Source organism: Epinephelus lanceolatus, chromosome 1 (assembly GCF_041903045.1).
Source record: "Epinephelus lanceolatus isolate andai-2023 chromosome 1, ASM4190304v1, whole genome shotgun sequence".
Classification (NCBI taxonomy): Eukaryota; Metazoa; Chordata; class Actinopteri; order Perciformes; family Serranidae; genus Epinephelus; species Epinephelus lanceolatus.
Window position 1 is genome coordinate 10253674 of NC_135734.1, and position 17150 is coordinate 10270823.

At 40.0% G+C, this 17150-nt stretch overlaps 1 protein-coding gene across 1 annotated transcript; it reads right to left on the reverse strand.

The window, feature by feature from the left end:
• Positions 1 to 3220: 3220 nt before the first annotated feature.
• mdfic2 (MyoD family inhibitor domain containing 2) lies at positions 3221 to 11992 on the reverse strand. Its single transcript, XM_033627477.1, has 3 exons — positions 11896 to 11992; positions 7488 to 7697; positions 3221 to 3477 (listed from the first exon to the last, which is right to left on the reverse strand). Exons 1-3 carry the CDS (start codon positions 11990 to 11992, stop codon positions 3221 to 3223), a joined length of 564 nt encoding a protein of 187 aa, XP_033483368.1.
• Between the last annotated feature and the right edge of the window lie 5158 nt (positions 11993 to 17150).

The following is a 17150-nucleotide window of genomic DNA, read 5'->3' on the forward strand; positions in this document are numbered from 1 at the left end:
TAGCAGCCGTGCTCCTGCATCCATTTCCCATTATGTGACAAGGACATATTTCAGACTGAAGTGATCCAAACAGTGATCTACCACTTGAGAGAACTGTCTTTGAGAACAGAGGTCGAGGGGAGCGACAAGGACGAGTGTCCTACAAATGCCATTTCCAACAGCTCCTGTGTTTCCAGTGGCACTTGAACTGAAATAGGCACGCTCAACAGGGGACAGGCTTCAAGATTTTTTTTCCGTACTTCAGAAAGACTATCATGTTGAAGCTGAAGTGCTTGTTGGTGTGTCAGTGTGTGTATCAACAGAGCAGCGATGGAATGCGCAGGCCTCAAGGCCAGTGTATTGTTTGTGAGGACAGCACTCCCTTGCTGCATAATGATTTGGTACAGTACAACTGGAATTCAAGACTCTGTATTAGTCAGACTGTTAAGGTATTCATTCATTCTGTATCTACAGTAGATGGTGATCTTACAGCCATGATGTGAGTTTTTTTTTTTACCAAACAAGTGGAGCGAGGTCAGAGATAAAGAAAGAAATATTTATTTATAAGGACAATTGTAGATGTGTATGCAACTGTGATATGGAGGAGGGGCTAGTGGATTCTAAAGCTCACTCTATAAAAAGGCTGAGACCCCTATGATTATGATAATGATTTCTTTAGTGAATAATAACCTGAAAATAAGAATCGTCATTTTTTCCTTACCTCACCATTTTGATCACAATGAGATGGGACTATTTAGATCACCATTTTGTACGACCATGTTTCTACAGCAGCCCAGAATGGACAAACCAAACACTGGCTCCAGACACGGCCATTTGCGTTTTTGCATTGGCCACTGTTGTTAGTAGCCCCCCCCCCCCCCTCCCCCCCCCAACAAGAGTTTTTTTTGTTTGTTTTTTAATGTGAAAAGACTTCATTCAGTGTTATTACCAGTTTAAATCACCAGACCCCTTTGTTTTAAAGAGGAAGAGACCTCTGTGGATAATTCAGCTCCTGGTAAAAACCTCCTGAACATCTGGATCTTAAGTTAAAAGAGAAAAAAGGAAAGAATACATTAGCAGGTGCTGGGCTAGCACTAACTGAACAGCATTAGAGAAACACTGATTTTTAATGTGAAACTGCTTTATTCTGTGTTTTAACTGATTTTAATCTCCTTTTAAAGAGGAAGAGACCTCTGTAAATATTCTGGCCCCAAGTAAAAACCTCCTGAACAATAAACACTTAAGGAATTCTAACCAGATGGCACATGGGAGAAGTTTCAGCTGGTTGCAATCTTTAAGTCTTACCACTAGAGGCCACTAAATCCTACACACTGCTCCTTTAAAGCTAGCAATATTATGTTGAGTCACTGTCCATTCCAGAGTTAACCTCTAAAGTATTCAGTATGTCAGATATTCTCATCAGTCCGATTCAAAGCATAGTAGTGAGGCAGACTCGAACACTCAGCTCATCTGAAAAAGCTCACCTTCAGCGGAACAATACGTACAGAATTTTCAGGTACTGTGACATTAGAAATTCCATTTGTTAACGGACAACCACATGAGACATTCTACTTCCCCGTGCACAGAGTTTACTTGCTCTGGGTAAGTCTTAATGTTGAGCCTTTTAAAGGCTGCTGTTTCAAAATCAAAGAATATCACTAGCTGAGGGCTAATATTTTTGAACAACAATTCTCTGTTAAAATCAGCAGAGGAGGTGCATAGAAACAACTGTTGCAGAATGTCATGTACATGCATGTACCCCCTTCACGCAACAGTGCTGTCCATGCTTCTGAAACAACAGGTTGTCACTGTCTGAATAAGCTGCATTGATATTGTTAGTTGGCATTGCAAGCTGAAATTATTCTAAGTTACATCTTTTATGTGCTTTGTGCCTCGGGTTAGCTACAGCTGACAGGCAGCTGCTTTCTAGTAGGAGCTGTGAATTCTTATTTCACAGTATTGTAAGATGGCTCTGTATTACCACATTCAACTGATAACCTCAGATAACCTACTTCCTGTGGTGACTATGTTTTGATTATGATTGTTTGTTCTTGCTTGTTGCTGTAAACCTTTTGTATGCATATAATTTATTCAGTCTCATTTCTAAATTCACAGAATGTTTTGTATTAACAAAGTTTTTCTTTGGCATAAAAGTGGCAGGGTGCTGGGAGATGCAGTGGTTAGCATTGTTGCCTCATACAAGAGCGTCCCGGTTTGAACCCCATGGTGGGGGAGCCCCTCTGTGTGAAATTTGCACGTTCTCCCTGTGTCAGTGTGAGTTTTCTCTGGTTACTCCAGCTCCTTCCCACTGTCCAAAGAGATGCAGGCTAGATCAATTGGTGACTCTAAATTGGATGTAAATGGTTGTCTATCTCCATGTGTCAGCCCTGCGATAGTCTGGCGACCTGTCCAGGGTGTACCCTGCCTCTCGCCCGATGTCAGCTGGGATAGGCTCCAGCCCCCCCGCGACCCTCAAGAGGATGAAGCGGTTAGAAGATGAAGATGAATGGTTGTCTATCTCCATGTGTCAGCCCTGTGATAGTTTGGCGACCTGTCCAGGGTGTACCCTACCTCCCGCCCAATGACAGCCTCAATGACAACAATATCCTGACATTAACATTAGCTAGGTAGCAACATTCAGTGTCTGGCTGATCTGCTCCAGCAGTGACGACACCACTCTCTTTCTTTATCAACTAAAAGTCTCGGAGCAGCCACACAAAAAAGTACCCTGAAAAAAGATGCTGTGCACAGCTACACATGCTCTCTCCTAAATGAGAAAAAATAGAAACAGAAAAAGAAAAAAGAGGCTTGTTTTTCTGTGGTTGTATTATTTGTTATTGTTTGTTGCATAAAAAATCATTAGCACCTTCGAAACCCTGCCCCCACACCCACCCACAACCTCCCTGTCACAGTTCCCAGGCGCCACTGTATGCATTAATCAGTTATCAACTATCCATCCTCAAAGTGGCAATATGAAATGTTTTGGCTGAATACTGATTCAGGGCCTATTTCATACATACAGGAGACATATTAAGGTCGCATGCATACACAAATGGATAATGTGTATATCTATTGTCATTTTAATATCACAAATGTTGCATATTACAGCTTTGATATGGTTTTCTTGGTATATATATTTGTGCTTTAGCCCTTACAAATCCTCCACTTCACATGGCACAGTCTGATCTTTGATTTTCCAACCAGTCTCTTATCAAGATTGGGGATTAGTATGAGTTTCCCACTAGTGATAGCATAACTCAGAAATCTCCATAGCCAACTCCAGGCAGTCACTCGCATCATGACAGGAATTGAACAGACCACAGTCCCAGTCCTTGCGGGACTCATCATTACTGCTGGGCGCAGACTCCATAGCGGTGATGACTTGTTTGTAGGTGGGGCAGCAGCGATTGACAACTCTCTCACAGGAGTCAGGTAGCATGAGGATCATATCATAGAACCGGCAGAAGAGACAGTTCAGGACAATTCCTGCACAGTCAACTGAGGGAGACACATAAAGTCAGCAAGGACAACACATTCATTTTTTAGCTCTTGTGGGTCAAAAACAGGTTTCCCCTCTTCACACATTTGCAATGACCTCTTTGAGATGATGTGTGATGAATTGTGTTTAAACCATATCTTGGGAAATAAATCATTTGTATTGCTGTAAGAGCTGCCCTTCGCTTATAACTCTAACGTTTTAAAAGCCTCCTTTCCTTCCTTTACACATGCATAATTTAGGAAATCATGCCTTGATCCCTCACGGAGAGACAAGCAAGAAGGCTGTTTGGAGACATAATCAATTACCAGAAGTCTCCCCTGTATACTTTGCCAGAAGCATTTCTAAGTTGCCTTGTGGCTGCAGTGAAACAATGTGCTATGTGTCTTCCCAGCAGCCTTTGCCAAATGGTGCCCCCATGGGTGCTATGAAGTATGAGATCATCAAATGACACTGACCATGAACAGTTACTCACCAAAGACATGTTGTAAGAAAGTCCTTATGGCTTGTGTTGGAAAGAATTTAGTGGAGACACACCTCCTACAAGGCTGCAAAATCCACTACATTTTTTTATCTGTATGATCAAGATCAGAATATTGCTGGCAATAGACAATAATGCTAGTGAAAATATCCTTTATGGTATTTTAAGGGCTTTGTGTTAAGATTGATTATGCCACATTTCAAGTTATTTAGACTTATGGCCACTAAAGTAAAGCAATTTATATTCACAATGTTGCTGTAGCGCCACCTATAGCTAATTTCCCTGTTAATGACAACTGTAGACAGGATGAATTTATATTTTATTTAATATTTGTAGCACAACACAGATTTTGGATTATTGCAGAAAATAAGCTCTGTGGTAAGTGAAAGTTTATGATACTCACATGTTTTGTTCAGCAAGATAATCTTCACAAAAAGACACCACTTTTATTGTTTATAAAGTGTAAATGCAATTGCCAGAAGTAAAAAGCTAACAGCAGGCTATAAATGATTACACCACTATTGCATGACTTCAATATCGCCACCACACCGAGGCTGTAAAGGTATGTTTGGCGTGATGGAGCTCTGTAGTATCATTTAGCCACTTGTTAGCATCTGTCTATTTTAAGACACGTAAAGCTTCTAAATTTCCAAGTGGGATTTTTACTGATGTATTTTATGACATAGAACAAAATGTTAAAGTCTCTTAAGCTTGTGTTAATCACAAACCTTATTTTAGGCATCTAACCAAAAACCCATTTAAAGACCCGCTGACTCTGAGACAAGGGAACTGGGAGTGCTAAAATGCTAAACTTTTGTCTGGGTTTAAGGACTAATTCCTAGACCACTCTACAACTCACTCAATTAAATGTTATTAAGGCTTAAAGTTATTAATAATTAAGGGTGTGGCTGTGGCCGCTTTGAGTGACAGGTGGGTGCCATATGCTGACATGTCACTACCATGGTGACAGTGTAAGTTAGCTAACGTGACAATGGTATTAAACAAGATTAACAAAGTATGGGCATATAGCCATGACTGTTTCAGTGTGTTTTCAGTTCACAAAAGTTAACTATAATGTTTTGGTTGCCTAAAAAACTCCCTCTAAAGAGTGAGAAATTGATTTTTTTTTCTGGTAGGCTAGGTACAATGGGTTTTTGCTAGTGAAAATGGGGTCATCCCTATGTTCCCCGGGTTCTATGTTCCCCAGGTTCTATGTTCCCCATTTAACCCTGCAAAAAAGGTTCTATGTTTCCCTCTTACTAAAAAAAGGTTCTATGTTCCCCGCTTATCCAAAAAAGGCAGAAAACATAGCAGTTGCATTAATATGTTGTTTTAACATCTCTAAACACACACAATGGAACATAATGGGGAGAAATTACAATCAGAAAGTTAACGTTACCCTTTGGGCGATCTGTGGAGGGCAATCTGGGCAATTATGTCCTTTACAGAAGGTTTTTTAATCCAGCTGTTAAATGCAGTGTTTCAGTCAGTGCAGATTTCTTCAAGCAGCCAAAGACCAACTGTGCAGCGTTTTTCGGGAACTCTGTTCAGTAAATACACCATGATTATTTATTAGTTTTGTGATAAAAATAAATGCGTCTATGTTGTTGATCACGGATGTTGACATCAACTGTTTAGTTCGGTCCTTCGACCAATCAGATACTCAGATTTCTTCCTCTCTTGTTTTTATGACAGTAGTTTCAGGAGCAGCCAAAGACCACCTGTGGCAAGATAGTTATCTACCAGTGTTCGTAAACAAAAGAATTTTGATCATGGCCGAAATAAAGATAAATAATTATGTACAGTTAATGCATTTCCCCGTTTGCTTATGGGTACAGGGAAACATGTATGAAACACATAGTTTACATAGTTTAGTTTATTTAAAGCAGAACTTACAGGCATGGCCGTTAATATGAGACGGGACAAAAACAGGAAGTGATGCTACTCGCACAACCGGAAGTTCAACATCGTGGCCATGAAACAAGTCAAACTTCTCAAACTACACCCTTGTGTGGCTTGATGGACTGTACAACACATTACACCATTCAAAGAGGGTAGAGGTCAGTCTTTTTTAATCAGCTGAAAGACGATGGCAAAGGTAATGACTGGAGACGGGAGGAAAAGTATTGGTTCTGGATGATGCTACCCTCATAAAAACAACAGAGGAAGAAATCTGAGTATCTGATTGGTCGAAGGACCGAACTGAACAGTTGATATCAACATCCGTGATCAACAACATAGACGCATTTATTTTTATCACAAAACTAATAAATAATCATGGTGTATTTACTGAACAGAGTTCCCGAAAAAACGCTGCACTTAACAGCTTATTTATCTTTATTTCGCCCGTGATAATTATTCTTTCCTTACCAGATGGTCTTTGGCTGCTCGAAGAAATCTGCACTGACTGAAACACTGCATTTAACGGCTGGATTAAAAATCCTTCTGTAAAGGATATAATTGTCCAGATTGCCCACCATAGATCGCCCAAAGGGTAAGTTTCTGATTGTAATTTCTCCCCATTATGTTCCGTTGTGTGTGTTTAGAGATGTTAAAACAACATATTAATGCAACTGCTATGTTTCCTGCCTTTTCTGGATAAGCGGGGAACATAGAACCTTTTTTGTGTAAGAGGGAAACATAGAACCTTTTATGCAGGGTTAAATGGGGAACATAGAACCTGGGGAACATAGATACACTCCCGTAAAAATTAGCATTAGTAACAAACAATAGGTATAAAGCCACAATGCTAACCAAGCTAGCAGCTAGTGGTATGTTTATCTCCACCATCTCGTCCAGGTATTCACTTCTGGCTCCAAAAATCCAAGATGGCGACAGACAAAATGCCAAACTTGAGGCTCCAGAACAGATGCTTACTATGCTTTGAACAGGGCCAGGCTGTTTCCCCATGCTTCCAGTCTTGATGCTAAGCTAGGCTAACCAGATTGAAACTCAAACTCCATATGTACACACAGACATGAGACTGACATCAATTTTCTCATCTTTTAGAAAGAAAGCCTAAAATGTTAAACTATCTCTTTAATTAAAAAATACTTACCAGTTAATTTAATATTTAATCTGATAGAAGTGCATGAGAATATAAACAGTCTGTGGTGTAATCATTTATGCTGCTGCATCTATAGCAGTGAGTCTACTTTGGTGGCCGTGCTTTGCATTAGTCTTTCTCTTTTTTGCTGTAGTTTCAGTTTCTAAATTATTCACACATTTTCATAATTGATTATATGAACTGTATTTAAGCATTCTCACAGCATGGTGAGGCATAAAGCTTGCAATTTGTCAAATTTTTTATTCTGTCTGTGGTCTGTGGCATTATTATTCTGCATATTAATCATCGTTTATTTCATCAGTAGAAAAGCTATGTTTAGATGAAAAAGTTCATTTCATAACAGTTTGACTAAGACTCAATACAAGATTTTTTTCCCTTCAATAATTTCAACAGCTGTGCGTGTGCAGCTAGAGGGCATCAGACGGGTGTGATGAAGTGCTGGTGTCACTAACCTCCCAAGTTGCTTTGCTGAGAAGAAGACAGAGAGTCTGTGCTGGAGGATGCTGTGGAGGAAGACCTCCTCAGGTACATTTTCAAAGAGAACAGAGGGGAAGAGGAGCTGTCACACTCTCTAGGCCGCTGAGTGTCTGTGTCTCTACCGGTGTCCCCAGGCTCAGTGTCTGCAGAGGCACCAAGTCTCCAGTCGCTGCCTTGAGCCTCACTTTGCATCCTTTCTGTCCAAGAGACGAAATGTTAAATAAATAGGTACAGGTACCATTTGATATTTTGACAAGCGCAATTTGATTGAGTATTCAAAGACCACAATGTCAGCAAGAGCACAGATGCTTAAAGACTGATGCAACAAGTGCTGCTTTAATACAATATGACACAACACAATATGATACAATATCACACACGGTATAACACACCATCTCAGAAAATAACTGAAAAGTGTCCAAGTTTTTGTGTGTTTTTCCAACTGACTCCATCCTCCTATTATTTTTAACTTCTCTTAGCTATTTGGGATTAATAGAACCTGATAAGTATAAAAAATTTAATTGAAAAAGAATTGTCTTTGAACAGAAAGTAATTTTTTGGAGAAAAAAAAAGTCCTCATACTTGGACATTGGGTTTATTTTTAATAGTCACAAGTGTGTATTAAAGTATAAAACTGTTTATTGCAATGCCTAAAAATTGTTGTGCAAAAACAAAATTACAAAAAAAATGCAAGATTTGTTCAATGTTGAAACTGTGGGAACTGCCCATTGGTCCGACAGCCCAATGGTCCAACATCCCATTGTTCCGACCATATTAAACCCATTGTTCCAAAGTCCATTAAGAAATCATCATGATGCCCTGTGGTTAAGGTCTGGTTAGGTTTAGGCACAAAAACCACTTGGTTAGGGTCAGGAAAAGATCATGGTGTGGGTTAAAATGAAAAAGAAAGTGACAAACACATAAGCTGTGAGCCTGCTCCGCCTCAAGCCTTTCCCAGCTGACCCAGAGCCGGTCGTGGCGCACCATCAAGGCAGAAATACGCCCGCCGGGAGCCGTTCAGCACCGCGGACCGTCGGACTAATGGGATATCAGACCAATGACATGGACCCGTAACTGTCAAAAGTGTTCATTTTAATGCCTGAACATGGCTGTGCAAAAACAAAACTGCAAGTAATGCACCATATCTACAAGGCTTTTGATCTGTTCTTACTAACTCTACATGAATTTTCCCTGCTCCATACTCCAAGCTAGAAATGTCCTTTTTGTCTGTCAGAACAGTCTGTCACACCTAATTAGCCTGTGAGAAATGCTGCAATAATACAATAGAGTCCCAATGTCCTCAAACATGACAATAATAAAGTCCCAATATCCTCAAATGAGCACTTTCTAGATAAAAGGGTCTTAGCGTTTTACTATTGCTAAAATTGGTCAAATGATAAATAAACAAGTTTCCACCATAACATTTGATCAGGCCCACTTTTGTGTCGAGATCACCTGTAGACTGATTTTGCAAAGATAGTTGCCATGTTGTTTTTGTATGGATTAGTTTATTATACTCTTGCTACCACTAGATGGCACATAAAAGTGTCCACAAACGAGGACAACAGGTCGAAGTGAGGCAGAATGAAGTATATGGTGCAGCAATCCCAAAATGTAATGTCCTCATATGAGTATGCAGGGTCGCAGGAAGTGATAAGGTCTTCCCTTCTTTTCTCCATGTTCTGCCCTGGCTCATTTTGTTATGTTGCTTTTTTCATGAACAAACTGAAAACCACACTGTAAATTTACTATCACTTGACAACTTAACTCCTAATTTCTCCTCTGCTCCAATCGCCAACACATGTCTGCTCTGAGGGCAGCTACTGGCACTTTCTCTGTTGCTAAACCACACACACACACACACACACACACACACTGCGCTCTGCGGTGCTGCACTACTCAGATTACTACACAATAGCATGCCAAAACTGCCTTAAATTGATCCAAATGTACCAAACAATGGTTCAGTCTGATCTGGACTGAGACTACCTCATTACGTCAGACCAAGATCTGGCTGTTTGATACAGACCATTGTTGCATTTTTACTTAGGTTTTAATCAAACTAAAAAGTCCACAAGTCCAAACCAAACAAGGTGGGTGTAAAAAGCACTCTAAGTCTTGACATCACTGTGAAGTTGCTAGCCCAGCTAGGAGATAGTTCCACCACATAACTCCCTGTCACACCACAAATTGTCATTTTTACACCTTTAGCAGTGCTGGTAGGCAGATTTTTTCCCACTGGACAGAGCCAGGCTAGCTGCAGTCTTAACACATAACTAAGCTATCCGCTATTAGTTAAGCTAACACATAACTAAGCTATCCGTCTCCTGGCTCTAGCTACATATTTAGTATCTTCTCAGCACGAAAGTGAATATGTGCATTTCCCAAACTATCAGTTATTCTCTAGTCTAATCTATCTATGGACATGTAAGAACCTTGACATCAAATGTGTGATGATTATCACAAGACTAATATGTTTGGTCAGTATTTTGGCAAACCATCTATGTACCCTGCAAACTGAAAGCTTGAATGAAGGCCTGATAGCTAGAGAATCAGTAAGTAAGCATTGTCGTTTGGACATTATGATAGACACAAATTTGACAACTCTTGATCTGGACGGCAAGGTTAGCAGTGGTTAGCATTGTTGCCTGACAGCAAGAGGGCTCCACCCTGGGGGGAGCCCTTCTATGTGGAGTCTGCATGTTCTCCCTGTGTCAGGCTGGATTTACTCCGGGTAGCTACTCCGGCTTCCTCCCACAGTCCAAAGACATGCAGGTTAGGTCAGATGGTGACTCTAAATATGCCGTAGGTGTAAATTTAGCATGAATGGTTGTCTGTCTCCATGTGTCAGCCCTGTGATAGTCTGGCAGCCTGTCCAGGGTGTACCCTGCCTCTTGCCCAATGCCAGCTGGGATAGGCTCCAACCCCTCTGCGACCCCTAACAGGATAAGCAGTTTTGGAGAATGAAAAAGGAAGAATTGTTGTTTGGACATAATTTATTGATATGATGATATAAATCTGACAGCAGTCAATTGTCCCCTGATCTTTATTCATGGTGGTTTATTGTAGAGGCTGTCAATAATGATGGCCACACAGAGGCAAAGATCAGTGGAGCTTGTAAAGCTTCATGATGTGTCATGACCAAAATATTTGGTCTAGCACTTCAGAAGTGTCACTCCCATACTTCCTGAAACAGCTGATGAGAATTATTTGAGAATTAGTACATGTATGTAAACCTATACTGTTCACCCTACAAAATGTACAGCCTGTAGCCACAGAGTCTACATGTCCTGAAGAAATTTCCAGAAACTCCGAGAACATAATGTGGACTTAGTCTGAGAAATTTCCAGCATGCAGGAGTAGATCTGTTTGTTAACATCTGATTTAAATAGATATTAATGAATTATTGCGCTGGGTGCAGACTGTTTACTTTTTCACCACCTATTCGGGATGAATTATTCACCATTCCTTTCTCTGTTTTATTTAACATTTAATGCCTGATGATTTATTCACACTCTGGACACATTTTTGAAAGTCGAATAAACTGTATTTGTCTTACCTAAATTGTTGAAAGAGAGATACAAATGGACGTTGCTCAGGGCTGTATTGGCCATTTTTAAGATTTTATTAGCTGTTTTTGAATACATATGAAATAACAAAGTTCCAAACAGTCCCCGTGTTTGCACCTTTCATCAGCCTGAGGTTTCCTTTGATCTCTCATTAGAATTGTCTGTGTTTTTGTCTGTCATTTCTCAGTGACTGAATGAGAAGTGACAGAGGTTGGTATTTGAAGTACAACAAGTGAAAGCCAACTTCAGATCAGTGCCGCCTGCATGTACGTTTGAGCTTAGAAGCCGCGTGATGCTCCTGGGTTATCAAATGAATTAAGTAAGAAGTGCAGCTGGTCCATGCCCATGACCATTAGCTGATAGAGAAATAAGGCCTGCAGGCATACCATGCATTTTTCAGGTTTCGTTCCAGTGTTTCACTGAGCCACGCTTGCTCATTAGACACCACAGTTACTCGGAGCGGTGGATCTGAAGATAATTTCACTTCATGTTTTAAATCAAAATGCAAACTGGAATTTGCAGCACATCAGAAGCATGGAACAGAAAACATCCACACAATTTGAGGTATGCATGTAAGCATGGGCCTGACAAAATGCATTTGTTTCATTGCTGCAAAATGTGATTTGCTGGGGAAATTGTTCTGAAACTGTGCAACTTTTTCTAAAAATTTCTCAAGTATCTATATAGCAGACTTATGAACGTGCTTCTGTGCCAGGAATGGGAGGGAAGACACCGTACGTTATCACAACAGAGATTTCCAAGAAACACAATGACTGTATACTGATGCGCAGATTTTTTTCCACAGACCTAAGTCACATCAACTTACCTCCTCTCACCCACGTAGAGCTCTCCTCAGCACTGTTTACTCTCCCTTTGTCTTTCACATCGGCTCTCAGAGTCATTTCATCTGCCATCTGGTCCATTGCATCACAAATAAAAAATGCACTTCTTATGACAAACCTGATTATCCCAAGCCAAAAAAATGTGGCTGCACACAGCTGAGGCCAGCGTGAGTTAATGTCAAACACAGTGTTACCACAGCTCTGCGTCTTCATACACTCTTCAGCTCCCTGGATTAGGTTCTCACGCAGCGGGCTGCGACATAGTCCTCTCGTCCTGGCTGTGGAGGCAGCTGTTTACCTCGGCTAAGCAGAGAGCATCCAGGACAAATTATCCTTTACATTGCACAGGGTCCATTTGGCCTGCTGCCTACTGTACTGTAAGCCTCTCCAATGTTCCAGTGACGTTGGCAAAAACACTGGAGATCCGCTCCTATTAAAACATCACTGGGACAAAGTCAGCAAAATTTTATTGTATGTATGTTATTTCCCTTTATGAAGTGATAATGAAGCCAAAGGCAAATTCAGAGCATCACTTAATAAAAGAGAAATTTCACATTAAAAGTGCAATTCCCTATACAAATGCATTATTAAGCAATCAGGACACACTATAAAGAGATTTTGTGATGTTATAGTAATGTGATAATGTGGGGCATAGAAAAGTCACTGAGTATATTAAAATATTTGGCAGAACCCGATTATTGAAGAGAAAAGACAACACATTTAGATCCACTCTCACTCATCCACACATGGCATCTCACTCACTCCTTCAAGGCTGTGCTTGTGCTGAACATATGCATGAGGCAACCAGCGCCAGTTTGTTTGTTGGGGCGAAACACGCGGTGAAACATGGATAGCGAGCCGCATTCAAATTTCTCCGAATACAAGCCAACCAATTTAGTCTAATTAGGCTCAACACTGGAGTTGCATTTTAATAGACGCCCCGCTGTGTTTGCATATGTTTAGAGAACAAGAGCCATGCTAATTGAAAAATTAAGATGTGAGAGTATTTGTCTACTGAGCTCCCACTATGCTGCACTCAGTGTAAATATAACTCCTGAAGTGAACTTCCACAGAGAGTTTCTAGTGCTTTCTTTCCTCCTCCTCCTTTCATTTTCTTCGTGTTGTGATGGTGATACAGTGTGATGGAGAAAAGACTAATCAAGATTGTGCTTTCTTCAAAAGGCCTACAGTGGTGATTTGACAACACTGTATTTCCACTCTGTGGTCTTCTGGTTTCTCACTGACACAGCGGGTTTTGTTTCTTTGGTCAACGTCAATCATGCCATCAGAGAGGTTCAGCAGGTTGCGCTGTTAATTTGGCTCCCATGGAAATGTGCTCTCTGTGGAATGAGCTGTGCGGCCCTGCGTCTGCAGAAAAGTCACAGTGGCTGACACTCCACCCCATTAGAGCTTTCCCTAATGTAGAGTGAAGTGACAGCCTGAGATCAAGTTCAGGTACAAATTACACTACATCTAAGTGACAGCTTTCTGACCCCCTTCCCTGCACTTACAGTCCACTCCATTATTTACAGTTGTAAACATTCACATCCAGCTTCAGTCTTGCTGTGTTTATGCGCTGGCTGTGGCTCAGGGGTGAACCTGTTACTCTGGCTTCTCCATCTTAATTTCCCTTCAAAGGAATTTACCATTTTTTGGGCATCTTGCTTGTTATTGTTGAATAGAGAGACATAAAATAAATATTATCCAATGATAATTTGGTTATAACCCATGACAGAGTACTCCGTTAGCAGCGCTGAGATCACCAGATTTTGAATCACTCTTTGCACGTATGACTACAAAGGTCAGAAGATGAACCAGAGTGTTGTGTTTGAAAATAAAGACCATGCCACAAATGGTAAAACTACAACAGCAAAAAAGCTTTTAATGTAACTAAATACACAAGTAACAGCTTTCATAGTGGGGATTTGTAAATTAATTCACACTGCCAACAACACCAACAAAGTTTATTTCCCATTAGCCTTGGGGCTACTGCAACTCAGTTATTAACAATCTCTTGCAAACTCAGATTTTTGGTTTAGGTTTAAGTAGTCAGGTCACAGCGAACCCCCAAAATATCCTTAGTGATCTTGGTGATGCACATAAATCAAATCAGTGTTTGTCTGCATGCAAACATCCTGTGTATGTTCTCACTACTTACTGCTCAATGCTAACATGTTAGCATGACCTGTGTTGAAGATGGAATGAGAAGTTGTTGCAACGTTATAGATAAATAGTAGCTGAAACTGTGTGTTATAAAGTGGCACCCCTAGAAAATTTCCATATGGTGGCCAGATTGGGCCACTGACAATTTTGGGTCTTCAAATGGACTGCTTGTTCTTTACCTTAAAAAGACAAATATATACCTTTAATCTGAAGGAGTACATTGGTTATAAGGAATAAAACATTTACAGGGAACAAGTCCTCTCAAGACTCCTGGGTACCCATAGACCCCAATTTCATTCAGAAATCTTAGGGTGAGAGTTCAAGGGACCCCTAATGGCCATGCAAGTTGTTCTCTCGCCTAAATCAAGCTTTATTTAGCCATTTTCTCAACAAGCCATGCCAACATGTTTGGTACCAATGGATGCCTTAGGTTTTCTAACTTAAAAAATGAATGTCAGTAATTGTAGTAAGTAATTGTATCAGGGCCAAAGCCCCCCTTGGGGGCGTTCTTTGAAGGACAAATGAAGTAGCTTTGGATAGACTCCCCTCCCTCATTCATTTTCAATGTGATGTAGCAAAAAGTTTTGAACTTCCAGCATGTACTTGTTATGTTTATACAACTACAATTTAGAGCAAGGTGTGACAAAGTTCACAGAGTCCCCATCAGCTATATTGAATAAATTTCATGTTTAGAAAAATACTGGCAACTTTAACAGTAAAGAATTCAGCTAATACCAGCTGTCTGATCCATTTAGCTGCTAAGGTGTTAGCATGCAGGGTCACGCTAAACCAGGTGATCTGCTGGGAACATAAAGATTGATTTTTCTTAATCAATTTATGATGTTCTAGTACTACCTTTAGCTACCTTTAATTCTGTATTATGTGTTTTGCTGAAATTGGCCATTTGAAACACTGTATGCAGCTTGTGTTCCAGTGTTGTCGTCAAGTCAAACTGAGATCAAGTCATGAACAAGACCACAGTGTAACAACTCTGAGACAAGACCAAGGCTTTGAGGGTTGAGACCAAGTCAAGACCAAAACCAAGGCAGGGCAAGAGTGGGTCAAGACCAGACCCACACTGCATTATAAACCTATGATAAAATGTCAAACATGCAAGCCATAGGCACTCCTCAAATTAATCTGAAAGATCCACATTCCCACAGAAAACACATTAAGATTCCTCTTCATTCACCTATTTAATTGCCATACTGTATATATGTATGTATTTGTAAGTGTACCATGAGAAATGTCTTGATGAAATAATCAAAAGCCATTGTAGAGGTGTATCTTATGTGTGGGAATTTTCCTTTGTTTTCTATGAGCAAACAAATACAAACACTAAGGAGCTAAAATCAATGTAGCCATCTTTGTTTAACTCCTTTTTTGCACCAGCAATTTAATGATATCACTACAGTGGTGGTCTTGACTGGTCTTGTAAAATAATAAAATAAAATCCCAAGTCCAGGAAAAAATGCATTCGAGTAAGAGACTTTCTGAGACCAGTCTCAAAACAAAGACTGATCTTGAGTAGGCTACTACAACACTGTCGTGTTCACACACCTTCGCAATTTGTGTTGTCTCAAAACATCCCATATGTCCACAGAAATTTCTTACAACTGAATGGTTGTATTTAAAATAAATCCTACACTAAATGCAGCATCGAGGCATAATTTAACCTCGTGAAAGTGACAGAGAGTATTTTGCCGTGTGGATCACCTTGGAAGGACGCCTTAACATTTACTCATGCATGTGTGTGATTGTGGCAGGTGTTTCGTAACTAAATGGAAATTATGACTTTTTTTTTTTTGTGGTTTTAGTAAAATGTCTTAGTTTGTTGAACATGCTGCCGGTGCAGAGGTCCCCTTTGCCCCTTAATGAGTTCCACAGAGAATAAGTGTCATAGTTGGCTCTGGTGATGAGAGCAGACTCCCATGTCACCTTGAGGCTGGCTAAGACAAAGAGAAGATGACTCTTGATGTCATATTCAGTCTCTCCTTTTTACAAGTGGTTAACCCTGGTGGGCCGACTTTATTTTTATAGGCAGATGTCATTGTCCTCAGATAGATAAAAGGTGACAATCTAACATATGAGGGGTGGGAAAACAAACATTTGGAGCAGCTCATGCTCTTACTAAATATGTTGTAATTATTAGGTAATTAATAATAATAATAATAATAACAATAATAATAATAATCAGTTAATAAGTACATTTTAAAATTGATAAACCCTGGATGTTTGCTTAAACAACATTACCTAAAGATTAACATTTTTTGCTGTATTTGCAATAGAAACATGACAGCAGACATATTTAATACATCAGAAAGTAATTATCAGCCATTAAGTAAATGTGTTAAATATGGCTCAGTTGTGATTATCAGTGGTCTAAATTTGCAATTAAAAAGTTGTTTTTTTTTCATTCTTTATATCAACTGACTTTTACCATCAGTTTTCACATCAAGTTTCTGTTAAACTTCAGTGCAAAAAAGATGGGAGCACCTCCAACAGCTATTTCCTTACAGGATTTTCTGACAATCCTGAAAAATCACCTCTGAGAAACTGAGCTGTGCTTGAGAGAGGATGAAATATGAAATCAAAGAATCCCGTTCTGATGGACCAACTGCTCTACTGTTGGTATAAAAAAAAAACACATTTGGAGCGATGTCTGAGAGTATACACTGCAGCAGTTATTCATGGTCTTCATTAACTACCACAGAGTTTACTGTGAAGCTCTTTGTTCTGATCCACTTAAAGTGCTGTACCTTAAAGCAGAGCTCACCTTGTGTGCTCTGGGGAGTGTTTCTGCTCAGCCCATTAAGAACACAATAATTCATTCTCAACATCATTTTGCTCTAATTGAACATGTCTGTTATTTTCAATTTCTTCAACATCTTTAAGGACACCTGCCTACCTTTATGACAGCTGAGCAGGGGGGGAAGAAACTCCGGCTGCTTGTCACAAAGGCAAGAAATCACAGTTTCCAAATTAAGATTGTAGATAAATGACCTTACAAAGCAAAGGAAATCAAAGAAGTATGGGAATGGGGTAAATTGGATTCTTTGGCGTCTAACAGTATATG